Source organism: Phocoena sinus, chromosome 20, assembly GCF_008692025.1.
Source record: "Phocoena sinus isolate mPhoSin1 chromosome 20, mPhoSin1.pri, whole genome shotgun sequence".
Taxonomy (NCBI): Eukaryota; Metazoa; Chordata; class Mammalia; order Artiodactyla; family Phocoenidae; genus Phocoena; species Phocoena sinus.
Genome location: NC_045782.1, coordinates 13,662,692 through 13,688,235, shown reverse-complemented (window position 1 = coordinate 13,688,235; position 25,544 = coordinate 13,662,692). Strand labels below are relative to the sequence as shown.

At 51.9% G+C, this 25,544-nt stretch overlaps 2 protein-coding genes across 2 annotated transcripts in view; both read left to right on the top strand.

Annotated features, from left to right (window-relative positions):
- Positions 1-4,602, top strand: part of VPS53 (VPS53 subunit of GARP complex) — a 123,964-nt gene extending 119,362 nt beyond the window's left edge. The window contains exons 20-22 of the mRNA XM_032616739.1: positions 264-401; positions 2,126-2,230; positions 2,695-4,602. Coding sequence (XP_032472630.1) covers positions 264-401; positions 2,126-2,230; positions 2,695-2,865 — 414 coding nt within the window. The 3' untranslated portion in view covers positions 2,866-4,602. The remainder of the gene's footprint in view (positions 1-263; positions 402-2,125; positions 2,231-2,694) is intronic.
- A 15,034-nt stretch (positions 4,603-19,636) lies between these two features.
- Positions 19,637-25,064, top strand: RFLNB (refilin B). The gene is made up of 3 exons (XM_032617742.1): positions 19,637-19,909; positions 22,667-22,782; positions 24,583-25,064. The coding sequence occupies exons 1-3, from the start codon at positions 19,697-19,699 to the stop codon at positions 24,911-24,913; spliced, it is 660 nt and encodes a 219-aa protein (XP_032473633.1). The 5' UTR covers positions 19,637-19,696; the 3' UTR covers positions 24,914-25,064.
- Positions 25,065-25,544: the final 480 nt, after the last annotated feature.

Sequence of the window (25,544 nt, the reverse complement as noted above, 5' to 3'; positions counted from 1 at the left end):
TGTAAAACTGTCTATACGGTATAACTCTAGCATGTTATACACACACACAAGCTGGTGGGAATGATACCACACTGAACTGTGACATCTTATTATTTTTTCCTGGGTCGTAGTAATTATAACTCATGTTTTTCCTTTTATGTTTGTTCATTCGTTCATGAGAACGTATTACGTTTAAAGTCAGGAAAATGTTATTTATCAGTGTGCGTACACCAGGTATCGTGTCCCTGTGAAGTGGCTGGTTCTATTCTGCTCTCTTCCCTCAGCTGCTGCTGGACACCCACTCCCTGAAGATGGTCCTGCTCGATCTGCCTTCCATCGGCTCTCAGGTGGTGAGGAAAGCCCCAGCCAGTTACACAAAGATCGTGGTGAAAGGCATGACCCGAGCGGAGATGATCCTCAAGGTGGGGCTTGTGTCTTCCTCGGGGTTTCGGTTAAAGGGCCTGGTTATCTGATTGTTTATTCCAAGGAGTACTGCGTACTAGTCTTTGAAAGCACAGGTTAGGACCTGTGCCCATCAGTCCTAAAAGATTGTCCACATTCTTAGGCTGAACCAGACTTTGGCTTCATCAGATATTGTTGAAAGTCAGTGCACTGTTACTGGGGGGTCAGTAATTCTATCTGACAAATGAATTCTTCATCATAGTGGGATTCTCTTGTAATAAGATTTGACCAAGATTGGAGGTTGGGTGGCGTTGTCACTGTGAATCAACGTCTAAGTCAGGGATCTCTCTGCTTCTTAGCAGGAATTTCTGGCCCAGCTATCAGTTACTCAGGTCCACGTAAGGCTCTTTGGCGCTCTGAACTCTGCCACTTTATAGGAACTCTGAACAGATGTTGCATAACTGATTCTAATCAGCAAATGGGTTTTCTAAAGCCCCATTTAATAAAATATACATGGGGTGATGGTGCTGAGAACGTCTGAAGCCTTGAGCTCCTGCCTATGATTTCCATCTGGATGTGTCAAGGGGAAAGGGGGCCTATTGGGGAGGGGAGAGAAGGCTGAAGAAAAAATGGAACTGTCAGGGGACGCTCTTAGAAGGCCAGGGCCTGCAGGCCCTTCAGGTCTGTCTTCAAACAGAATGACTCAAATGATGGAGGAGTGAAAAGTAGCGACAGGCCCTGACGTGGGTGGGACCAGGTGAGGGGCCCACACAGACCTCAGGCTTTGGCCTGAGGAAACTGGAAGCAGGCTAATCCATTTCTTCCCTAGCTGGTTTACTCACCAGGGTGGAGAGCAGGGTTTAGAGAGAATTTCTGAGTGAATACTCCTTACCAGTCTGAGTCATATTCTCAGAAATTCAAAACAAAACCAGTCTGCTGGCCCGCGCGTGCCACAGCTACTGAGCCTGCTTGCTCTGGAGCCCGCGCGCCACAACTAGAGAGAAGCCTGTGCATCGCAACGAAAGATCCTGCGTGCCGCAACTAAGACTCGACGCAGCCAAATAAATTAATTAAATAATTTTTAAAAATTAAAAAGAAAATTGAAGCAATGGTTGCCTCTGGAGAAAAAAAAAAAAACAGTCTGCTGGAGGAAGGAAATCAGACGCCACACTGAAAACCAAATGGCAGTGAATGTGAGGGTTGCGATGCCATTGCTTTCCTGCTGTTGGTATATGAATTGGATGTAGTTAAATGAAGTTCCAGATTTGAAGTCTTGAAAAGACTGAGGCTGTTCTAGGGTTTTGTTTTTGAGAAAATGCACTTAATCCAGTGCCTTTTGAGGCCATCCTTCGGGAACAGTGATACATCAGGACAGAAGGAGCAGGTACCACGAACCTACGAAATGTCTCAAACAGGGGACCCTGCCGCAGAGTGTTTCCCGTGGTCCTGCGACTCCCCCCAGGCCCTCTGAGTTAGAACCTTCAGAGGAGGGACATAGGAAGGTGTACTTAAGAAGCAATCCAGGTTACATTTATGATTTAGGAAGTTTAGGAAGCATGGCTCTAACTGAATGTCGAGATGAAACAGGCTGTCAGGACATTTCTGGGTTTGCAGCTGCTGCTGCCACCTAAGGAGATCGTGCAGAGTCCATTTTGTGATCGGCCTGCAAGTGAGGAAAGATAATCCCCGGCCTCCGATCACGAGTGTTCCCGGCAGGCCTACTCTCGCCTCTCTCCCTCGGTAGGTCGTGATGGCCCCTCACGAGCCGTTGGTGGTGTTTGTGGACAACTACATCAAACTCCTGACGGACTGCAACACAGAAACCTTCCAGAAGATCCTGGACATGAAGGTTGGCTCCGCGTTTTGTTTTGTCCCCGGGCGCCTTCTTCTCACGCTCGGTGGTTAACTGGGGGATGGGATATGGGCCCCCGGGAGCTATCTCAAAGTGCCCGTGCCTGGCCCGGGCTGCACACCCAGCTCTCAGAAGCCTTTTAAGGAGGAGGAGGAACCGGGGCCTGTGAATGTCCCCGTTCTGATGGTGCCCTGGCGCCCAGCAGAGAGCCAGGCTCAGCGGGATTGCAGTGGAGAGGAAGCTACCCTCCTGCATCCTGCTGCCTGTTCTCCGCCCTCTCAGCTCCTTCTCCCTCCTCTCCTATTGCCTCTTCCTCTGATTCTCTCCCAGGCTGCTACCCGGGGCTGGTATCTCCCTGAAGAAAGCCTTAATCCTCAGCCCGGTGAATACCAGCTATTGCGCTTGCCCTCGGGCCCTTCGGGCCAGAGCTGACGTCACCCTCCTTTCTCTCTCCACCTCAGGGGCTGAAAAGGAGCGAGCAGAGCAGCATGCTGGATCTCTTCCGCCAGAGGCTCCCCGCGCCGCCCTCAGGGCCCGAAGGCTCCAGCTCTCTGTCCCTCCTGGCTCCAACTCCAGAACAGGAGTCATCTCGCATCCGCAAACTGGAGAAACTAATTAAAAAGAGACTGTAGGAGCGTCCAAGGGGCACTTTTCCCCCAGCCAGTGACACCCCCCCCACACCAGCACCCAGATCTCCGGAAGCCCCCCACCTCTCCTGTGCTTCCCCGACTCTCAGATCATCAGTCTTGAAACTTGCTGGGGCATTTGGGTCATTCATATGTTTCTCCCATGTCCTGTCTTAATTCCTGTCCTAATCGGAGAAGACGGGTAACAGCCAGATTATAAAAAGGCAGTCGAGATGGTCCCTGATTCTTGGAGCAGAGGTAGCTGGGGGTGAAGGTTCCGTGTGCTTCACTTGCTGGTCCCGGGCTGCCCCCGACTGGTCCAGTTGTCGCTGACTCTGTAGCCTCACCCCCGCAGACACATCCTCTGGCATGTGGTCCTGTTCCTTTCCATGCTTCTATCCCAGCACCGTGGGTGAGAAAACCTGGAACTCACCCCTTCCTCCGCATGCAGCTGTGTGAGATTCCCTCTGCGGCCGGACCGTTAAGAGATGTCGTCTGGGCTTGGCTCTAGGGCCCAAGTTATGAAGTGGAAGATTACAGGTGCGACGGAAGAAAGAGCTGTGGCCTTTAGCTAAGCCCTAGTAGGGAAAGCTGGCTAAATAAGAAAAGCGCTGGAAGGGCAGGGAAGGGGCTGGGGGGGCACGTGGGCAGCTCAGTCGATAGATTTCACTCTGCCCAGATAGCCATGGTGTGGCTCTGGTAAGGTTATCCAGCCCGAGCTAATTGAGGTTAACATCCTCTTCCCACTCTTGAAAGAAGGGATGATGGGCCCATCTCCAAACAGCCACTTCAGCCATCTGTCCTCGGCCTGGGAGCTGGAAACCCAGTGGACTCCCACACCTGGTTCTTGTCACTCTCAGCGTTTACAGATCCACACTTCTCTGTGTGTTTCATCATAAGGAGTCATTTTCTGGAAGTCTCCATAATGGCGTTGAGATGTCAAGCTGCTGTTCTGCACCCCGGGTGGTGGTCACAGCCAGGGAAGTTGCTTTCTTGATTTATTACACAGTCAGTAAGCTCCCAGGAGCCAGCAGAAGTCAGTAGGAGTTACGTTAAGTGTCTCGTTGATGGGCGCTGCATGCCCTGTGTGCGTCCTGTACAGACAGAGCATGTTTCTCATCTGGGGGGGTCTGCATCAGAATCACCTGGGGCTCTTTTTTTTTTTTTTTTTTTTTACAAGTACAGATGTATGGAGATTGTGAATCAGTGAAGTCTGGAGTGGGGCCCAGCATCTAGGTTTAAAAGTTCCATAGGTGATTATAACGCTTACTTCTTGTGAAGAACCACTGTAACAGATATTTGCTTTATTGAAGGGTTCCTATTGCACATTTTCATAACTGTATATTCTTTCTGACTCTAAGCAAGTGTAATTACTGTATAACTGAGCTGGTACCCAAATGGTAAAGGTTTTTCTTTTTGCTGATAGCCAGCAGCTTGAGTTTTGAATTCGTGTTGGTGGTAGGGACCGTGGCAGAAATCATGCTGTCCCCATACTGACTAGGATTCTTCTTGTTTTGATGATCAAGCCCCAAACAGAAGGTTTATTTATTACTGTCACTTTGAAATAATATATATAAAGGAGCACTCATTGATAAAAACAGTAGCTAACAACTCTGTTATTCAGCTAAATTATATAGATACTGTACCGGTTCCTTCCCTCCGCTTTCTCTAGCCCCTTAAAAAAAAAAAAAAACTTAAAGTCACCTTATGTGGTTAAAATAAATATTCGTAATTTATAATTGATAAAGAGTTCACTGCTGTTTTTACTCTGGACAGACTTCCTGATTGCTCGTTAGAGGTGCCCAGGCTGGAGAAAGTTCTGTTTGGATCATAACAGGGAAACGGGAACCACCATGGACGGGGTGTTTTGACCTCCAAATTCAGTTCTGGAATTGAAGCTAACTGTTGCCACGCCTCCCTCTCTTGAAGAACAAAGACCCAGTACCTGGGGCTTTCCCAGGAAAGGGCACCGACTTTCTCATGCCTCGGGCAGCTCCTCGGTGCAGGTGGAACAGGACCGAAAGCAGACGTCCAAGGGCCAATGTAAGAGTGACGGGCAGGCAGGGCGAGCGAGCCGGGGATGCAGGGGATGCGACACCAGCCCATCCTGAATTGCCAGTGGACAGGGAGTCCTGGTCCCCCGTTTACAGAACGCTAGGGAAAATGCCACAAGTTCACAGCTGGAAATGTAATTCCTCTCTCTAGGAAGAGAAATCTCCAAAATAACCAACTTGCTTGAGCGTGAAAGCAAGTGTTTCACACTTCTCGTCTCCTCCAAGTCAGATTGCTAAAAATAAAATCCTTAGAACTGTGTTGGGCCATTTAAACAATAGCCTTGGAAACACGGACACATGAAAAGCTGGCGTGCAGAAAGAGTACTGTTAGGTTTTACACAGTAAAGAAACTCTTCCAGTCTCTTTCTAGTATTTATCAAAATAGATAAGCCCCCTGGACCCTCAAGGTATCGATTCCTGAAAATAAAGGGATTGCTTTTTTGTGTAAATATCATTCATTTTTCCCCTATCTGGAAGTGATTTCGTGGCGCATATCGCAGCATAAAATACTACAGTTAATTAAAGCATTACTGGATGTCATTTGCTAGGATGTATTTCCTCACTGTTGACAGAAAACAGAACAGGCTATGGGAAAAAATTAGCGAGCCCGTGAAGCCCGGGCTCCCCTCTCGGCATCTGCCCTTCTGCCTGGTGAAGATGCGCCCATTCCCTGACAGCACGAAACCAGAATGTGATGTTCCTCAGCGAGGTCCCAGCATGTCCAGCGGTGGTGGAAGCCTTCTGTAAATAGGTATAAAGCGTTCTGCTTCTGATTTGGAATCCTCCCTGTGCTCCGAATTTCTACCCCGTTAACTTTCCCTTCTCCACCTCCCGGCTCCAATCACAGCCTGCTTCTCCATGTGACTGCCAGAGGCCTTCTGTCCGTGCACAGTAAGTCAATCCGGTTTCCTTAATAGCTGGGTGGGCATTTTGCAGCGAACCTCTGGGGAAGTCTGATGTTCCCCTCAGCCCTGGAAAGTCTGCGGCAGCACTTCCATTAGGTTGGCTTCAAGATCATTCCCTAGTTTCCATTCTTTATTTTCACCAGCTCACCACATCGGTAGGGTAGCCAGAAATCCATCTGATGAGAAAAGAAACATTTCCGTACACCCCACCCAGAAGAACGCTGCCAGACGATTGACCCACCAGGTTCTCTTCCTTCTCACATACATAACCAGGTAAGTAGAGGGATATAAAGAATGTGTCCGTTTGAAACAAAAGCAGTTTTCAGAATCCACGAAAGGGGGCGGGGGCTGCGTATAATTACCAGGGCGGTGAAGGTCACACAAGAGCCAGCTGTGCACACGTGCTGTCAGCCACGAGGCCGTGTGAAATGTGACCTGCTCCTTACCACTCGCCAGGCCTGAGCCCCAAGTGGGTGGCCACAGCGCTTGCTCTGTCCCTGGGCTCACTTGGACAGGATGGCCATGTGATGACACAGCCTGCTGCTGGGTGCAGGCCGCATCTGAAGCAAGCAGCGGAATATGGAGCCTTTGCCTTTTTAGGTCTGCTGCCTGGGATATCCAGCTTACTCAAGCGTTTTAAAAGACTCTGCATCCTCTGTTCCCCTTGCCCCCGCAGCTGCTATTTCCGTAACATTTAGGGATAAACCTGCAGACACTGAGAAAAGAGCTTCCTCCCTCCCCGGTGGTGTTGGCTGGACTGCCTGTTATGGAAAATGTGGCACATTTCCTCTGAATGCAAATTAGAAGGATTGCCAAAGGCTGCTTTCCAAATAACATGTCTTTAGAAATGGTGTCTGGTGTCCACAGAACCGATTTCAACTGGCCAGTCCTGGCAGGGACAAAATTCTTGCCTGCACTCTTTTTTTTTTTTTTTTTTTTGACCTTCAATGCCCAGAAAATGCTAAGCGAGATTATCTTGGGACAGGCAGACCTAACAGGGAAGCCAGAAATTCACCAGCTATTCGGATTACTTCACAGTTGCCTTTCAAAGATGATTCCCAAGGCCAGCGGAATCCCTATAATCAGCTGAGAAGTACCCGCCTGGCTCTTCCAATCCCCTTTGGGGATATCGATACAGAGGATGCTGGGCGATAAGAGTGATACAGAGGAAAAGCTGTGTCAATTCTTTGTCCCCCTAAGAATGCTTATCACTTAATCTGAGAGCTCTGGTAGCCTCTGCTCAGCAATCAGATAGAATTTGCATAATCGCTGGTGCCTCGTCCTGTTTGGGGTAATTCTTCAACACCTGAGGAATTAAGAACAGCTTCTCGACATAATTTCCCTTTACTTCTGGGGCCATGAAAAGCATTTACCAAGTAGGCTGCAACTTTCAGGGGCACCAGGTGAAATGGTAGAGAGAAACTCCAGCTTCTGCTTGGTTGCTTTGTGCTGATGGAAAAGGAAGGCCCTTCTCAAGCAGAGGGGAAGCGCACCACCTGCTAAAGAGACCGCATTCCACGGAATTCTTCACTAAAGTCCTGCGATTGGCCTGGGGCAGCCGCGGAAGCGCTTTAGCAGGCAAATGGGAAAATGGCCAATGTTGTGTAAAGAAAACATGAGTGCACACACAGAGACACCCCCCTCCCCCAGCCTCATACCCACTCCCTGCTGCAACCCTGGCACTGCTCTCAACTGACCCCAAGTGTCGGCCCCTCGGCTGGCTGGCTGGCTGGCTTGCTCTGTAGTCAGAGAAGGGCGCTAATGGGCCTTATGGTCCCCGTGGATTAAGCCCTGGGCCATAGTTGCAGCCCAGCTACTGTCTGGCATGCAAATAATACCTGATTGTGAGCGGGCCTGAGAGATCCAGGCCATTCCATGCTATTGGGTGGGGAGGGAACTGAGTATTTACTGCCTCCTGGATAGTTAAGAGACCTCATTGGATCAAAACCCCTGTTAAGTGGGTATGATTTTATGGATGTGGACCTGGAAGCCTGGGGGGCAAATGATGTGCCCAAGGCTATATAGCTCCTGCGTGGCAGAGCCAGGATTGGTGTCATCCATGCTCTTTGCACTTCACAAGTGGTTTTCAAATTTATGAGACCCAACTTTACATGGGACTCTCGCTCTACGAATAGATAAAAGTATTTTATTAATATATTTTGTGAGTTCAAGTATCTTTCAAAGCAAATCAGTGAGAACACTGAAACTGTTTCAGTTAAATAGAAAGCATTGCAAAGCTAAGGTTATGGATGGCAGTCGATATGTATCAACCCCAGCATCCAGTTTATTTCTGTGTTTTGCTTTGGTTGCATAGAATACAGAAATCTTGACTTAATCCAGCTAAGAATTTGCAAACAGCATCAGTTTTGTTTTAAACAAGCCGTCCTCCCAATCCCAGATACTCTTTGGTTACCCAGATGTGACAAGGACTCTTTATCCTGAGGTCTACGTGGACAGAACAGCCCTGACAGTACAGGTTAACACACCAAGGATCTGTAAAATCTTATATTTGCACCAATAACACATTCGCGTGTTATGTTATTACTTTCGAATGTTCAGTTTTTAGAATAAGCTTAAAGTATGCATCCTTAAAGGGAGGTTAGAATCAAAGCCTTGTGGAGCTCCTTTGCCCCCTAAAACATCTCAAGAATTCCAGGTTCCCCAGAAGTCAGTTTGGAAGCTGCTGTCCTCAGCGGCTGCTGCTCGAGGGGCGGGGGTGTTTGGCGGTGTCACCGTTGTACAGGAGAGAGCAGCTTTTCATCTGAGGTCCACACCCCTGAACTGTCACCCAAATCCTGTCCGAGTCACGCTGGAGGCCACCTTCTGGGTTGAGCCTTGCCGCCTTTAGAAAGAGGACATCAGAGGGCAAGGACCACCCCCGACCCCCCGACCCTGTGCGAGGCAGCTCTTTTCTAAAAACCAAACTGTGCAACCGGAACTGGGGGAGGGGGCTTGGGCAACATTTGCAAGGAAGCCCATCCTTCTCTCAAAATCCCGACAAGCCCCAAATCTTAACGCCTGAGGCCTTACATGTCTGTCTGTGTACATGCAAAGCTTCCCAACCTTTTCAGGACTTGAAGCATAGAAATGATGACATTTGTGCTCCCTTGGCATCACACTGGGGCAAACCAGTTGAAGAGGCTGCTGGGGCCATATTCATGAACCTGGGGACCGTGGCTGCTTCAGGGGACCGCCCCCGCCCCCGGCCAACCGGGCTGAGGGGATCCACGTGGGCATTTGCTGTGCACTCCGGCCACGACCCAGCTCTCTAGTTGGGAAGCTCTGAATTGGAGCATCAGCGTTGGGTGGTATGTGGGTTTATTTGTTTTTCGAGCTTTGGTCAAATTTCCTCATTTATCAGTTGGGAAACTGAGACCTTGAGAGTTCCAGTCATGAGCTTGCCCTTCACTGTGGAGAGGACTGGCAAAATCCAAGCCACCTTTGTGTATCCCACTTGCCACTCACCGCTCCACCCTCCCTGGCTGGCCTTCCTTGGAGTCCCACCCCTCCCTTCCTGCCCCCTCCTCCACTCCCACCAAGTTTCTCAGAGCTTGTCCCCTTTTCCGTTCTGCCTGAAGAAGTGAACCAGGGCTTCCATGCTTTCTTTGATCTCCCACCACCCTCCCAGGCCCCCGTGCTACTTCTCTTGTGGCCTTCGTTACCATTTCCAACAAAAGGTTACAGCCATCACCTCCAGCCCCTAAGTGCATTCCCTCTTGTTCAGCATCCATCTCAACTACCTTCCAGAAACTTCTCTGGAAGGATGACCTTCTTGCCGCACTTTCATCCTCTTTGCACTCTCCGTGGATTTGGTGAGTCCTCCCTGCCCCTGGGAATTCTCCCTTCACTCCCTCGATGCCCTGCTTTCCTGCTCCCTTAACGTCTTGGTCTCCGTCACTGATGCTCTTTTCCTTTTGAACCTTGACTCTGGTCAAGCCCCAAGGTTTTAGGCCTCCTGTGGTTTTCACTCCAGACTCCTTCAGAGGACTTTTCTGCCTATCACAGGTATAAACACCAGCTATGCCTTCTGAGGTTTCTCAGATTTTTAGCCCTTGTCCGTCCCCTTCAGCTGACCCCAGTCCGCTTGCAGGTCCCATCATCGACTTGGGTGGAGCATCTCCAGGTACACTCGGCTTCCTTCCTGAAATTCCCCGTCTCTAAAGGACACCACCTTCCTTTTCCTAGTTCCTCAGTCTCAAGGCCTTAGAGTAAGGCACCCTTGACAACTCTCTTTGTCAACCAATATGGTTAGTTAATCGTAAAACATTTTCTTAATGATTGTACAAACACCAGTCACAGAAACCAAGAGAAAAATCTAAGTTGCCCCAGCAAATCAAGCCTCTTAGTCCCAGTCAGGCCTGGCAGGTGGGGTTTCCTCGTGGGGTAGCTCTTCTCCGTGGTTTCCCAGCTGGGCCCACGGAGTTCCTCTTTGCTCTGAGGGCTTCTGCAAAGAAGCTGGCATAAGGCTCGCTCCACTGACCTCCTCTCATGACTGCTAACCCCAATGATTTTGAGTGTTTCTGCACTGCTGTTTCTATTTTCTTCACCTTATAAAATACTGCAATAATAATACTCATTTTTAAAGTACACAGCATTCATGTTAATAAGTTTAAACCATATAGAAATATATCAGAAGTGCTCCACTCCTCTTCCAGACATTCTGTCTTACACGGTGGGGGGAGGGCGCTTTGCAAACAAAATTAATATTAAGCATATTTGCATATTTTTCTACAGCTAAACAAGCAATCTTGGATATCTTTTCCCTCAGCATACATAGAGCCACTCATTCTTTTTAAGGCTACATGGTATTTTATAGTTGAGATAGACCATCGTTTACTTAGCCAGTCTCCTCTCAGTGTACAAATAGGTTTCTATTTTTTGGCAATGAGAAACACATTGCCAGTGAAAATCTTTCTGTAAATACCTTTGCTTACTTGTGCCCACCTTTTTGTAGGCTACTCTCCTAAAATCGTTCAATTCCCATTTTAAAAGGTTAAAGGGCACGTACATTTGAAACCTTGCTAGCTCTCGCCAAAGTGCCCTCTGCAAAGAGTATGTTTCACACTGCCATCGACCGTGTGTACGTGTGTACCCTCTTCTCCACATCCTCACTTGCCCTAGATGTTTCTTCCTGCTTCTTGACTGAGAGGATGTAGTTGCAGCTCTATCTGTAGAAACCCAGTAAGCAGAAGTTTCCCCCTTTGGCTTTCATTGCACAAAACCAAATGTGACCCAACCGGTGCTGTGTCTTGCTGCAGGAAAACTTTCTAACTGAGCGAAAGCCCCGTGGCTTCCCTCATGGTCAGGGCTCCTAGAGGACATGCTTTGTTGGTTCGCTCATGAAAGCAGCGGTCGTCCTTTGTATATGTAGAGTTTGATATTCAACTGAGCATCCCTTCTGTTCTTTATCTCTGCCCTTTCCCCAGACTCCATCAGCAGACAGGGCTCCCTATTATGCACTGTCTTCTGGCAGTGATGCTATGGAGATAACAGCTTAAATTCTTAGCTTCTGAACTCCTGTAGAGACTTTGTGATTCTATAGTAGAGAAGAAAGTCTTGAAAGCCACGAGAGTTACAAGAATTGTTGGAATGGCGTTTTGCTTTGTTTTTGTCCTTTATTCTAAAAGTTACCCTTTACATTTTAAGAGCCAAAATGCTGGAGGACTTTGCACACAGCCAGCATCATCGGCAGAGGGACAGTGCATCTTGACATAAACATTTTCTTCCATAGAAAAAAGAGGTCGGGGGGAGGGGGAATTTTGACCAGCAGGTATCAATAGAAAAGGAAGAACTAGAGGGGATATGACTTGGTTTTGAGGCTGGAAGGTCATGGAGAAGAAATCCAGAACCCTACCGCTCTGGGCTGAGCCCCAGTATAAGCGAAACCCCCATAAGTTTGAGGGAAACCCTGATCTAGAAACCATTGCCTGGCTTCCAGCAATTAACCTGGGAGACTGCAGTCCCCGTAGCGAAGTGAGGTGTTCAACAAGGCACCTGAGGAGGACAGTGTCTGAGAGTGTTGTCCGGCCAGGTGGGCCCAAGGGCTGGCACACCTCACAGAGTCCCTCACACCCCATCATGGGGAGGTGATGGCGTCCAAGCTCCCTGAGCTCCCAGAAGTAATGAAAGGGCCAGCTCATTGGAAGAGACTTCAGGCTGGGACAACTAGGGTACAGATCAAGTGGCATATGGACATGAAAAGTAGAGGGTGGGGCTTCCCTGGTGGCGCAGTGGTTAAGAATCTGCCTGCCAAGGCAGGGGACACAGGTTCGAGCCGTGGTCCTGGAGGATCCCACGTGCCACGGAACAACTAAGCCTGTGAGCCACAACTACTGAGCCTGCGCTCTAGATCCCGTGCTCCGCAACGGGAGAAGCCACCGCGATGAGAAGCCCACGCACCGCAACGAGGAGTGGACCCCCAGTCGCCGCAACTAGAGAAAGCCCATGCGCAGCAACCAAGACCCAATGCAGCCAAAAATAAATAAAAAAGCAAAACAAAACAAAAAACTACGTTGTAGAGGCACAAATGCCAACCAGAGCCATTAAAAAAAAAAAAAAAAAAAAAAAAAGCAGAGGGTGGCATTCCTTGGCCAAGCAGAGCAAATTTCTCCTCCGTAGAGGCCAGAGAGATAGGAAGACGACCACGGACCAGGCACTCACCACCAGCCACCCCATCCTTGCTGCTGTGATGTTACGGAAGCCTCCCCAGATGCCACCCAGGCAAAAGGGAAGGATGAGAGTAGTATTTACCCAAGAGCCACCAGTCATTTTCCAGAAGAACTATACTGTGAGCAAGACACTTCCAGTCTAGAGAGAAACGGGGGGTTACGAGCTAAACTGAGCTCAGTTTAAAAAAATAAAAAGAGAATTAACCTTTTGTATGCCAGAGTACAGTCACAAAACAATACCCGTGACAAGTGCAAAAGGAAAAGTAACAGCTTGCTGCAGTGTCCTCGCCATGGTATTTCCAGGAGCACAGCTGGACTAAACCAGCCACCCTAACTCTTGCTTCCCTTTGTCACCAGTGCAACATCTTTGCAGGATGCACGTCCGGGAATGGAGCTAATTGACTCCAGAGGCAGTGAACTTGGGGCACTTGTCAAGTCTGCAATGCTCTCCACTCAGTGAATCTAAGCCAGGGGAGAAGGATGACCAGATCTTCAGAGACCTCATGGCAGAGCTTTTGGTCATCATCTCCTCCTCCCTTCTTTGCCTGCCTGTTCCTTATTTGCTGCTTTAGTATCAGCACAGGTGTCACTCCCTCCAGAAATCTTCCCCCAATCTTCACCTCCCTCTCTCCACCAGGCTGGTGAGGCTCTCTTTGTGCTCTCACACTCTGTCTCGCACAAAGTAGGCCCTTGGTAGGTGCTGATTGAATGAATGGGTCTAGCAGGAGAGCACACATGAACTCCAAAATCTCTCACCCAGAGCAGGTTTTGGTAAGAGCTCTCAGCCTTGGGAGTAGAGGTGAAATGGATTCTGGGGAACAAGAACAGGGTATCTGCTGATAAACAGTCTTTCAAGAGGAACACAAAGCCCAGATTCCTTAATGTCCGTGTGTGATGGAAGGCCCGGGCTGCGCTCGTATTAACTGCTCTTTTTATTACAAACGTGGAGAATAGGTAGGCATTGTGCCCTGTCTTGGGGTTTGTAAGATGATGATATTTGACATTCTAGAAGCTTCTGCTTCCAACACAGCCTGCTAACAGCAGAAGGTCCTTTCTCAGATGGCAGACAGCCTTGATGCTAAAAAAGGCATCCCTGGATATAGCAGGGTCTACCTTTCTGTCTTTGAAAAGCAAGGTGTTGAGATGGGAGTTGGGTGATATTTGATGGGTTTCTGGTGGGGCAGGGGGCCCAGCTGGGACTGAAGTCGAGTATCCCCGTCATTCTCAGGTCCAGACATGCTCTTTGCACGCAGGACCTGGAAGCCTCTTAGAGAAATCCCAAGAGAACGGCCCAGAAGGGTAAGCCTGGCTCAGGGGAGAGGGATTTGGAATTCAAAGGGGTTTTTTGCTTGCTTGTTTTATTATTTGTCTCTTGGCCCAGCCCTGCACGGTTCAAGGTGAATCCTAGGGCGGGAAGCAGGCATAAAGTAAGCCGCACTGCATCAGGACCACCCTGTAAATGCAACCAGAAGGGGCGAGAGGCGCTTAGCTGCGGACCACAGCACAGCTCCGGCACCTCCAAGCTACATGGCCCTCCCCCTGCACCAGCACCGGCAACAGCGCCTGGGGCTTTGGTACCCACAGGGGTGGCGTGGCTGCAGCCCCTCTCTAAGTGCCTGGTGGAGCTGATGGTGGTCTCTGCAAGGGCAGCCTGTTGGAGGGCCGCCATGTGGGTCACTGTCACCCAACTTAGCAGAACCAGAGGCTGGGGCAGTGGGTGCAAGAAAAGGAAAAGAAAATTAATGGCAGGCATCCTCTGCATATAACCAGATTTATTTATGAGCATATGAGAGGCAGAGACTTCCAGAAATACTTGTCATTGGTTGGGGTCATCCTGCAGAAGTACAAGGCAAGAGTCAATAAAATTCCAGTTAACCCCCAGCTGATGCGACCTGGGAAAACATGGGACTCATGGAATTTTTCATTGGTACCTCTTCTCTCACCTCAAGTTCCTACCCCACCCCTGGCTAATTTTCCTCAAAACTGAAAAACATTTCTTCAAAGGCATGTAAATGTCTTCGGCAAGTCTCAGGAGCTCCCTCCCTACAGTACATAGCTGCAAACCACAGCCGCCTCCCGCTGGTGGGTATTCTGCTTTGAATTTGAGGGAGGAGAGGAATGCACTTAGGGACACCGGCTCCAGGGAAAGACAGCAGAGCCAATTGGCCGCCCCCAGGCTCCCACTCTCCACCCTTTCCCACGCAGCCTACAGACCGAAATCCCCGAGGGTCCTGGAGGCTGCCTTTGGAGAGCGGCTGTGCAGACTGGCCAATTGTTGCCTGCACACCCTTCTATCACGCCCTTCAACCAAGGAGCCAAGGGTCTTAACTTCAGTTGCTCAACTAAGGGCTATTTTTCTGGGCTGCAAGTCCTTGTCTGGTGTGAATACGCAGAACGGAGCCAGGAGTGCAAGTGTATTGATGTCGTTCCAACGAGGCCGTGAGCCCCAGCTCTTTGCAAAATCCCATCTGGGTTTTATTTTGCAGATGCCACGGCCCTTTTTCTGTGTAACTAGGGAGCGTTTGGGAGAACAGCTCTCAGCTTACACATAGGAGGCCCCAAGGGTGGAGCTTGTATTTGAGGTCCTCAGGTTCCCCACACAGGGGTCACTGGCCTGACTCCACCCCAAGCTTCATTCGGTGTCTGGGTGAGCGTCACCACTGAGGCTGGGCCAGATTCCACCTCTCCACCTGACCTGGTGGTCTCCCAGGTGAGAGGTCAGAAAAGGAGCCTGGGTGCTTCCCTGGTGGTGCAGTGGTTAAGAATCTGCCTGCCAGTGCAGGGGACAGGGGTTCAAGCCCTGGTCCGGGAAGATCCCACATGCCACAGAGCAACTAAGCCCATGCGCCACGACTACTGAGCCTGCACTCTAGAGCCTGCAAGCCACAACTACTGAGCCCGTGTGCCACAACTACTGAAGCCCGCGTGCCTAGAGCCCATGCTCCGCAACAAGAGAAGCCACCGCAATGAGAAGCCCGTGCACCGCAACTGAGAGTAGCCCCTGCTCACTGCAACTAGAGAAAGCCCAGGCACAGCAACAAAGACCCAACCCAGCCATAAATAAATAAATAAATAAATTTTACAAATAAATAAATAAATATTTTTTTAAAAAAAAGAAAGAAAGAAAAGGAGCCTGTTCCCTCAGGCCCATTTCGCTCTGAAATGGCCAGCCTTTGGTGTCCCTAGCCTCAGGTTCAGGCCACCTTTGTGAGTCCCGGGAGCACATAGGTATGAACCAAGCTCACCAACTCATGTGTGCACAGACTCTTGTGGGCTAGGCCGTGTCAGTACATATTTTTTTTTTTTTTTCTGCAGTACACGGGCCTCTCACTTTTGTGGCCTCTCCCGTTGCGCTCTGGACGCGCAGACTCAGCGGCCATGGCTCACGGGCCCAGCCGCTCCGCGGCATGTGGGATCTTCCCGGACCGGGGCACGAACCCGCGTCCCCTGCATCGGCAGGCGGACTCTGAACCACTGCGCCACCAGGGAAGCCCCAGTACATCTTTTTAATGCAGTTTCTTTCTTTATCGAATATGGCAGTTCCCTTTCCATGCTCTTTGAAACCAATAACCTTAATCTTAAGACACATAAGGAAACAAAATAAAGTCCTATTTTTTTAAGCGTTTTGGTTGACTTGGGTGTATATGAACGCAAGGGGGGACCTGGTTTAATACTAAGGCCAAGCCACTGCCTCGTGGTTCCCGGAGCCCGGAGACCCAGGGGGCTGAGACCGCAAGGTACCTGGGGCCCTGGGCACACGCCAGCGTGCTGGAGCCCGCAGTGCTTTTAATCCGCTGGGTTTACTGAAAACAAGCTGCTCCAAAAACAATAAGCAGCTGCGTTGTGGGGGGGTCCCGCCCTGCTCTTGACTGACTCAACTCCTGTTTGGGCATCAGCTTAATTTAGTGGAGAAAAAGGGAAAATGCAGGATTGGCATTCATTGTGACGCAGCTTTGTTCCCCAGACCCTGCTGGGAGAGGCCTCAGGGCCAGAAGCCAAGTCCTATGAGGACACCAGTCTCTGTGATCCAGGCAGGGGATGATGGCCGCTCGGAAAGGACAGCTTTGAGGAGAGGCCACTCTTTCGGCAGGGTCCGTGGTCTCGTTTTTGTGCAACTCACCCCTGATTTCTAGGTGCAACCCAGATGCTCCTCAAAAGAAGGCCTGTCTTCGAAGCCAGACCAGGAGGGGGTCAAGTGGAATCCGTTGTCTTTCCCAAGCCTTGGTTAGAGTTTTTTGTTTGTTTTTTTTTAAGAAACGTCCTTTGGAAAACAATCTGGCAGAAGATGTAGGACAATGATGAGCCCAGGGCGTGGGGCTCTTCCCAAGGACTATAGCAGATATGCAGTGCGGACTCACGGCTCAGGGCTGACGAAACACAGCTGTCTTCCAGGGTCTGTGCCGCATGGCTCCCATGAGGTTACAAAGGAAGTCCCTCTGCTCTCCCACCCAGGGGCACTCATGGGCAGGCTGAAGTCAGATGGTTCCTGTTGTAAGAACCCCTCTGCTCATCTCCAGCAGGACTGCCACGAGTTCACGGAGGTGCGAGTGCAGGCAGGACACCTGGGCCTGGCCGGGCATGCCCTGCACGTTCTCCTCTGAACCCAAGCAGCTTCCAGTCAGCTCCAGCTTATCTCTGAGCTCTTTACAGACAGTCTGGACAGGAGAGGACAAACCTGGGGTCCAAGGTGTCCTCTGATTGGCTCAGCAAGATTCTGGGAACCATGGAGGGGAAGACTTTGGTGCAGCTTCTCCGTCAGCGTCAGGTCCCCCGGGCTGAATTCCTCTTCAAGCTCCTCCAGTTTCCTTTGTGTGTATCAGTGCTGGGCTCCTCTGTAAGGAAGGAGGCCAGGGTATGCAATCATTTTACGCTTTGGGAGCTCCTTGGAAATTGTCCTGAGGCCTGAGGATGTCCTGATCTCTATTAAAGCCAAGACGTTCTTCTGGGTTGGGGAGAGGTTATGTTGGGGATCAGACAGAACTGTCATAGGCTGGAGCTCAGGACATAGATGCTTCCTGGGTCCAGTTTGATGGCTGAGATGCCACCTGCTTGATGACCCCAGTGCCAAGGAGGAAGGGGTGCCTCAAGGGTGTCCCCTTGATCTGCCTGGACCCTCCGAAGCTGGCAGCTTCACACTCCCTTGCTCACTTCGGCGGCTGTGATGTCTCTGTGGATCTCTGTCAGAATGTGAGTAATCTAAGCCCTGCAGAATTCCCCTGAGAAGGTGGCAATTCAGGGCTCCCCCTAGATTCCATGTTTTAGCGGGTCCAGGGGGCGATCCCTCCCAAGACAGTCCACAACGATCCAGGCTTTGGTGGAGACAGTGGCTGCACTGGCCTAGCATGATGACCTTCCTCAGCCTCATCCTCCTCTTCCAGACTGATGACCTTGGAAGAGGGAGCAATTACCATCTTCCTGGACACCTTTTCCCAGCTGGCCAAGCTTAGGGAAGAGTTTTCAGGATCTACATGGGAATGCTGGTGGGCAAACTCCCTCTAGGGCGCCGAGTCCTGCCACGGCCAGCAGACCGCCTTTCCACACCCCCAGGAAGCTCTTAGATTCCTCCCGTGATGCCCCGGGTTGGGGGCAGTCTGGGATGTGCAGGTGGCGAGGTCAACAGGGGTAGGGAATTGCAGCCACACAGTTGGCCCAGTCTCTTAAGACCCACTGCTTACAGTACGTCCTTGCAGGAGCCATCGATCCAGGACTGTGCACGCTTGATTTTATAATCTGTTCCCACAGGTCCTGAATGAATGACCTCCAGCACACAGGCACGTACCCGGTTTTATTCTCTATGGAGGGGATGATCCTGGGCTTTCTGGTCACAGCAAGCTGCGTTGTACCAGCTGTGTGACTTGGGGCAAGTCAAATTCCTTCTCCGTTCCCTTACCTAAAAGTGATGAGTGAGGAGGGTAGGAGGGCTGAACTTTCCCAGCAAATCTCGAACATCTACCTGCTCGAAATTTGGACATCACCAGGTCCCAAGCAGGACAAGGATCCTTTGTTTTCGCAAGGACACAGACTGGCCCGCTATGGTGGGGCGTGCAGCACGCCCACCTCTCATCTAGCCAGGGAAGTCCCTAGTCCACGGCACTGCTCCTCTCCAGAGCTGGCACCTGTGGGCTAGGTCTGGGCAAGCTCCAGCTTGAGGCCCGAGTTGGGCACCCATCAGAAACCCCCAGGGTACAGTGGCTGGTGGGAGGTGGGGACTTCCTATACTTACTGATAATCAGGGAGGTCTCTGTTAGAAACAGTGCTCGAACTTTCTAGTACTTTTAGATTTGAGAACAGCCCAGTTCTACAGCTGGCAGCTACTGCAACAAGTTCGCACTCAGATAGGGCTTCTCTGTCTAAGGAGGAAGAAGTCCCCCGTCTGAAAAGGTGTGACCCCCACCAGGGAGCCCCTGGCACTTCAGACAGCCGGTGGGCAGCCTGCTGAGCCCGTCCATCTGGCTCGAGGTCCAGGCCACGCAGAATTTCCCTGCCAGGTGTGGCCACGGCCTGTTCCGCTGAGCACCCAGGCCAGGGGGTGATGCGCTCCTCCCAGCTCCGCCCCCACCCCCGAGCCCCTGAGCCCCCTGAGGAGAAACGGAGTAGGCGCTCTTTTCCTCCGGGGCAGAAATGAGAGCCAGACACAAACTGAGAGCCCGTCCGGCTGAGCCAAGAGGCGGCTGGAACCATACGAAGCACATTAACTATTAATAATTTCCAGTTGTTTGCTCACTGGGTTCAGCCGGCTCCCCCGGCCTCTGCGGGCCCGGGCTCTACTCTGCCTCCCGCCCGACGCCAGGGCTCGAGATAATAAGCGCCTGCCGGCCTGGCTGGGCCAGGGCGAGGGGACAAGGCGCCCTCGGGCCCGGCGCGAGAGGGGTACAGGGTCGGCTTGCTGCGGGGCGGGTGGCCGAGCGGAGCGGGGGCCCGGGCCGGCGCCCCCCGTTCCTGTGATCGGCCGCTCGGGGCTGGCTGAGCGGCCGGGCGGAGCGCAGCGCGGGCTGCGCACGGCGGGAGCGCAGCGGCCCCTGGCGCCCGGCCTGGCGGCTCCGCCACTGCGGGCGGGCGGGGCGGGCCCCGGGCGGGGCGGGGCAGGGGGCGGGCCCGGGAGCGCGGGGACCGGCGGACCCGGACGGCGCGCGGCGGGCGGCGGGCGGCGGGCGGCGGGCAGGGAGGGCGGGCGGCGGGCAGCGGCCCCGGCCCCGCCGCGCGCACCGCCATGGTGGGCCGGCTGAGCCTGCAGGATGTGCCCGAGCTCGTGGACGCGAAGAAGAAGGGCGACAGCGTCCTGGACAGTCCGGACTCGGGGCTGCCCCCCAGCCCGAGCCCCAGCCACTGGGCGCTCGCGGCGGCCGGGGGCGGCGGCGGCGGGGAGAGGGCGCCGGCCCCCGGGGCGCTGGAGCCCGACGCGGCGGCCACCCCCGCGGCCCCGGTGAGTGACCCCGCCTCGGCCCCTCCCCCCATCCTCTGCATTCCCCCGCGCCCGGGCCCCGGAGACCCCCAGGCGGTCGTGTCGGCCCTACCGGGGCACGCTGTCCCCGCCGCCGCCCGCCCGTCGGCCAGCGCTGGGAGCCCGCCCGCGGCCAGCGCTGGGAGCCCGGGGCGGGAGGCGCGGCGAGAGCCCGGCCAGCTGGAGCCGGTGGCTGGAAAATTGTCATCGCCTGGGAGGCCCGGGAGCCCCGGGAAAGGCGACCACCGCCTCCTCCCTTCGAGGTGATGGCCCCCGGGGCTGCCAGGCTGCGGCTCGTCCACATTCCTGACCCTGCCGGGCTGGAGGGGTCCGGGAACACCGAGAGCAAACTTCCCCCAGGCACCTCCGGGCTTTGCCCTCGCCCCCGGTGGCTCCAACGGGCCTGCTTCCCCTCCCGGTGGGTGTTGGGGAGAGGGGTGTACTCGGGCTCCCCGATTCAGAGAGCAAAGGGGGCCAGCTTTGGGAGACTGTTAGTGGCTTGGAGGGAACCTTTTCAGATCCGTGGCCCCTCTTGTCCCGTCACCTAACCCGTGTCTGGCCCATGATGGGTGGGAGGCCTTTAGGTGGGTGGAGACTTTCAAAAATGAGTGCTTTTACTTTAATTTAAAATTTTTATTTCAAGAAAAAACACCAGGTCCCGTTTACCTTAGAAATGGCTCACATGGTGGTGTTTATTGCCTTTACCTAGAGCCCAGGGGACCCACATCCTGCCTACAGTCAAGCTAAAAGTGGGACTCTGAGGCCACCCCTCCCCCTTGGGGATGGGTGTTTGCAGCCTTCTCCCCTAGGTGAAGTAGTCAGTGGCAGCCGCTGCTCCTCAGGGACCCACCCACTTTGATGGTGCGTGGAATTCTTGACCAATGATCCTGTCTCTCGGTGGACATCAGTGCATCCTCTCATTTCCATTTAGAAGGCAGCACTTGCTTCATCTTGGCCTTCAGAGCCCTCGCCACCTGGCCCTTTTTAGCCTCATCTTCCACATCCCCTGACCACAGGCAGATACACACATCGGTGCCTCTGATGCTACTCCTCCCCCTGGTGTGCCTTTTCCCTCCCAGCCATCCCCTTCTACCTCTCCCAACACCCAGCTGGCTTTTCCACCTGTCAAACCCTTGCCAGCCCTGCAAGTGCCCAACTTGTCACCTCCTCTGGGAAGTCTTCCTGGATGCTTCCCAGAGCCATGCCAAAGGCTGTGACTTCGTCGCCTTTCCCTGGTAAGCCCCTTGTTCATGCGTAGAACCCCTGCTGCCCCGCCCCACTCCCAGCCTGCCCTGGAGCAGGCTGGGTGCTCAGGGAGCTTGGGTGGCAGGGATGAGGGAGCAGAGGAAGCAGGAGCAAGAGAACCCAGTGCTTGTCTGGATACCTGTGAGTGCTGGGTGGCGCCTACCTCCTCTTGGTGGCTGCATTGTCCTGCAGCCCCCAGGACTCCCGGAAGGCACCCCCAGGTTGGGGAGTGCCTGGCAGCTAGAGAGCTTGGGGCAGCGCAGGGCCCCCTGTCACCGCTGGGGGCTGTTTCCTAAAGCTCTGCGGTAGCCGGTGTCCACACCTTACCCCCTCCCCCAGCTGGGTTCTCAAGCCCCAGTGGGGGCTTATTAAGCTCTCCCCCCACCAAGTTCAGGGCTGGACCCTGGGGTCCCCCTGCCTCTCCCTGACCTACCTGGTCCCCTTTGGCTTTTGCATGTCCACCCTATGCCCCCACTTGACACCTTGTCCTGGTAACATAAGAGTCTTAGAGTCAACCTTCTAGAAACGTCTGCTTCCTGGAAGACATGGGGGTGGGGCTGCCACTGCCATACCCTGGCCCAAGTGTAGGTTCTTCTCTCAAATCAGGCAAAGAAAATGACAGCTCCCAGTTAGCCCAGGAACCCGAAGGGCTGCTCTCTGTTGCTCACTTGACACAGAAGCCCTGATTCCAGTCAGGTCAGGTGAAAACCCAGCAGCTGTGTGGAGGATGGTCCCGTCTCTTACTCAGGCTACTTGCTGAATCAGAAAGCCCAGTGCTCTGACCAGGCTGGAAGGCGGTGAACCCTGGGATGCTGTGCTCTGACTCTTTGAGTTTTCTGGATAGTGGAAGGTGACATAGAGAACTTTCTGGTGTTCATCTTCCCAATGAGTTTGCAGATTCCTCCATCTTGGCTGGGTATTGATCTGGTGGCCTCAGAGCTGTTGGACTGAATCTTCAGTGTAAAAAAAAAAAAAATCCCTTGTAGCATTTCTCTTTGTTGGTTTTGGCCTTTTCTGAAGAGTTGCTGAGACAATGACAGGGTTGGGGGCACATAATTGAAGGTTCTGGTTAGTGAAGTCCCAGTTCATGGCGGTTTTCTCACCGCCTTGCTGCGGGATGATGCAGCAGCCCCGGAGTCTGGCAGCGGTCACGACGCTGAGCTGTAATTTGTTTCCTCTTTTCATCCTTCCACAAAACCTCATCGATGGAAAGGGACACCCCCTGGATGTGCAAATAAGGTCACAGGGCATATGCTGTGACTCTGCTGAGAGCACACATTCATGATAGGCCTGGGATTTGAGCAGACCTGTTGGCATCCTCTGTGCCCTGTCCAGTGGTCTTCCCGTGCTGTGGGTCAGCCCTTCACTGGCATCATTCCCTGGAGGGTGACACAAATCTCAGTTGGGCCCATCAGCTGGAGGCTAGAGCCAGGACCTTCTGCGGGGAATGCGTCGGATGGGGCTGTGATCTAACTGCATTTTCTGTTGTTGCAGAATCCTGCTTCTCTCCCCAACGCCCTGGGCTCCGGCTCCGGCTGCTCGCCAAGGTTATGTCCCCTGTCGTTTGGCGAGGGAGTGGAGTTTGACCCCTTACCACCAACTGAAGTAAGGTAAATATAGCGGGCCCTGATTTCATTTTATTTCTATTTTCAATTTTTTGTTCCAGTAATTAACGCTTGTTATTAAAAAAAAAAATAGTCAATGACAAAAGTGTGCCAAAGACTCTTCTAGTTTGGTGGGTACTCTTTCGGTTGTTTTTTCTGTGCTCCAACCATTTGAATATAGATACACTTATTAAAATAAAAACGAGATCGTGTTATACATAAAGTCCTGCAACTTGCTTTTTGCACTTCACTTATCATGGCCATCGGATGTTTAAAAATTTGTAATAAAGTAATTCCCCTTTCCAGAAGCTTCTTTCCACATCTCCCCACCCCCACCCCAGTGTCAAGGTGCTGTGACCTTGCCTCAGGTTCTAATTTCACTGGGAAAGTACCGTTCTTCTTCCTCGGGGAATTTATCATCCAGGCTCATCTGGGGGCAGAGATCCATTGAGAGGCTCCATTAAAGATATGTCTTTTTAGAGAACCGGAATTTTACTTTTGGTAGCTGGTGGCTTGAGAGATGGAGTTCCGTTGCACAATACAAAGGGCCCTTTGACACAGAACAAAGGAGGCTCACCAGTTTGGAGGTGAGCAGTTCAGCCTTTTATTCCTGAGGAGCTTGTATTTTGAACAGAATGGGGACATGACTTCATGACATGAGCTTCCCAGCCTTTTAACCTACTTGCCCAAGGCAAAGAGATGTTTCCACCTGGACTCATTCTAAAAAAGAGTGCCGATTCTTACCCCTGACCAGTGGGTAGGGGCTGGCGAGGGGCAGTGCTGTTCGGTTTGTCTATGTGTGATGCTTGTACGTACTTCTTATTTTATCTTTTATTTTTAAAATGTCTTGGCCACGCCTCGCAGCATGTGGGATCTTAGTTCCCCGACCAGGGATCGAACCCTCACCCCCTGCAGCGGAATCGTCGAGTCCTAACCACTGGACTGCCGGGAAGGTCCCGCTTGTGCATATTTTAGTATCTATGAAGATGCCATAATTAGGAAGTAATATGAATTCATGCTTTGCTTCCAAAAAAAAAAAAAAATTCCCAAATTGACCAAGAAGGACTTTAAAAAAATTATAAAGTAGCTGCTGAGGAACGTGGATGTTAATTTATTTTATGGAAAACAAGACTGTAATTGGCTGTGATGGATAAGGTCAGATCTCAGTTCCCTGGGTTTGAGGGAGTCTCCAAGCCGAAGGCAGAGGTGGCCCCAATACTAGTATTTGGTATCCCCAAGCTTTCAGAACCAGCATTCGGGATGTCTGGGTTCCCTTCTGCTCTCATTGATTGTTCATTTCAGGGGATAGAGAAACCACTCATCCCCCGTGGACAGGAGAATCTGCCTTGTTATATATAATCATTCCCACCAACAGCAGTCGCTGTGTTAACACTCTCCCCCATTCTATTGGGCACCTTTTTCAGAAAGAGGAAAGAGGCTTGGAAGTTAAGTAACTTGGCCAAAGTCTCAAAGCTTAAGTCAGTGGGAGCCGACTCCAGGGGCTGCCGCCTGCAGTGAGGAACAGTGAGTGCGGGTTGAACTTGGGAATCCTGCATTTCTGCACTGAAACCCCAGCTCTACCGCTCCCTCCCACTGTGACCTTAACCTCTGCACCCCGATTTCTTCTCCCAGGGTTGTTGGGAAGATTAAATTAGATCCTGGAAGTAAAGCGCTAGGACAGGAGCACACAGTGAGCACGTTATAAACTCCGTGTGGCTTCTCCCTAGAGTCTCAAGGTCACGGTAGGGATCCCTGCGCCCCCAGCTCAGAGGAGCGGCTTCACGCTGCCTTATGTCTCCCGCTCAGGTACACGTCCTCCGTCAAGTATGACTCAGAGCGACACTTCATCGACGACGTCCACCTGCCCCTGGGCCTGGCGGTGACCTCCTGCAGCCAGACCATCACCTGCATCCCCAGTTGCACGTGGCGCAACTACAAGGCCGAGGTGCGCTTTGAGCCGCGCCACAAGCCTGCCCGCTTTCTCAGCACCACCATCGTCTACCCCAAGTACCCCAAGACCGTCTACACCACCACTCTGGATTACAACTGCCGCAAGACACTGAGGAGGTTCCTGTCCAGCGTGGAGCTCGAAGCCATTGAGCTCGTGGGCGGTGATTACCTGTCGGAGGAGAGCTGACTGCAGCAGGCCAGGGGGCTGGCCTGGCTTTCCTGCCCAGGTTGGGTTGGGCCAGGCTGCCCTTGTGTGTCATTCCAGCCCCAGAAGAGTCTAACCCAGAGATACCTCTAAGCCCAGCCTGGGGAATAAAAAAAAAAAAAAAAAAAAAAAGGTCACAACATCTTCTAATTATTGAAAGAATTTGATTTTTTACAATTTTTTCCAATTGTTTTTAAAAGGAGTGTGTTTTCCTAGTTTGCTGCTACATAGCTTCCCCGAAGTCTCAATTTGATGAGAAAATAAAAGGATGGCTAGAGCAAAAGGAAAATGGCCACACTTTGAAATAGGGAAGAGGGGAGCACCCTTCTTCCGGCGGTCAGTTTGTCTGAGGAGGAGCGTGGAAAAAGTCTCTGAGATGGAAAAAGTGAGTTGGAAGAACTTTCTGCCCCGGTGTCTTCACTGCTACAAAAGTGGTGCTAATTCAGTGAGCTGTGACACCCATATGGGTTCAATCTGTGGAGAGTTGAGTTCCATTCTGGTTTTTTAAATTTCCATTTGTATTTCCTGTTAACCAAAACTCTTGGAATTCTCTAAATCTTTTTTGTGATATCAAAAAACCCCAAACCACAATATAAGATGCCTTTCAAAAAAA

Bases quoted from the DNA above. Each gene is read 5' to 3' on its own strand.
- RFLNB (XM_032617742.1), top strand. From the start codon at position 19,697: ATGGTGGGCCGGCTGAGCCTGCAGGATGTGCCCGAGCTCGTGGACGCG. The intron at 19,910-22,666 runs GTGAGTGACCCC...CTGTTGTTGCAG, and splicing joins CGGCCACCCCCGCGGCCCCG to AATCCTGCTTCTCTCCCCAA. The intron at 22,783-24,582 runs GTAAATATAGCG...TCTCCCGCTCAG, and splicing joins TTACCACCAACTGAAGTAAG to GTACACGTCCTCCGTCAAGT.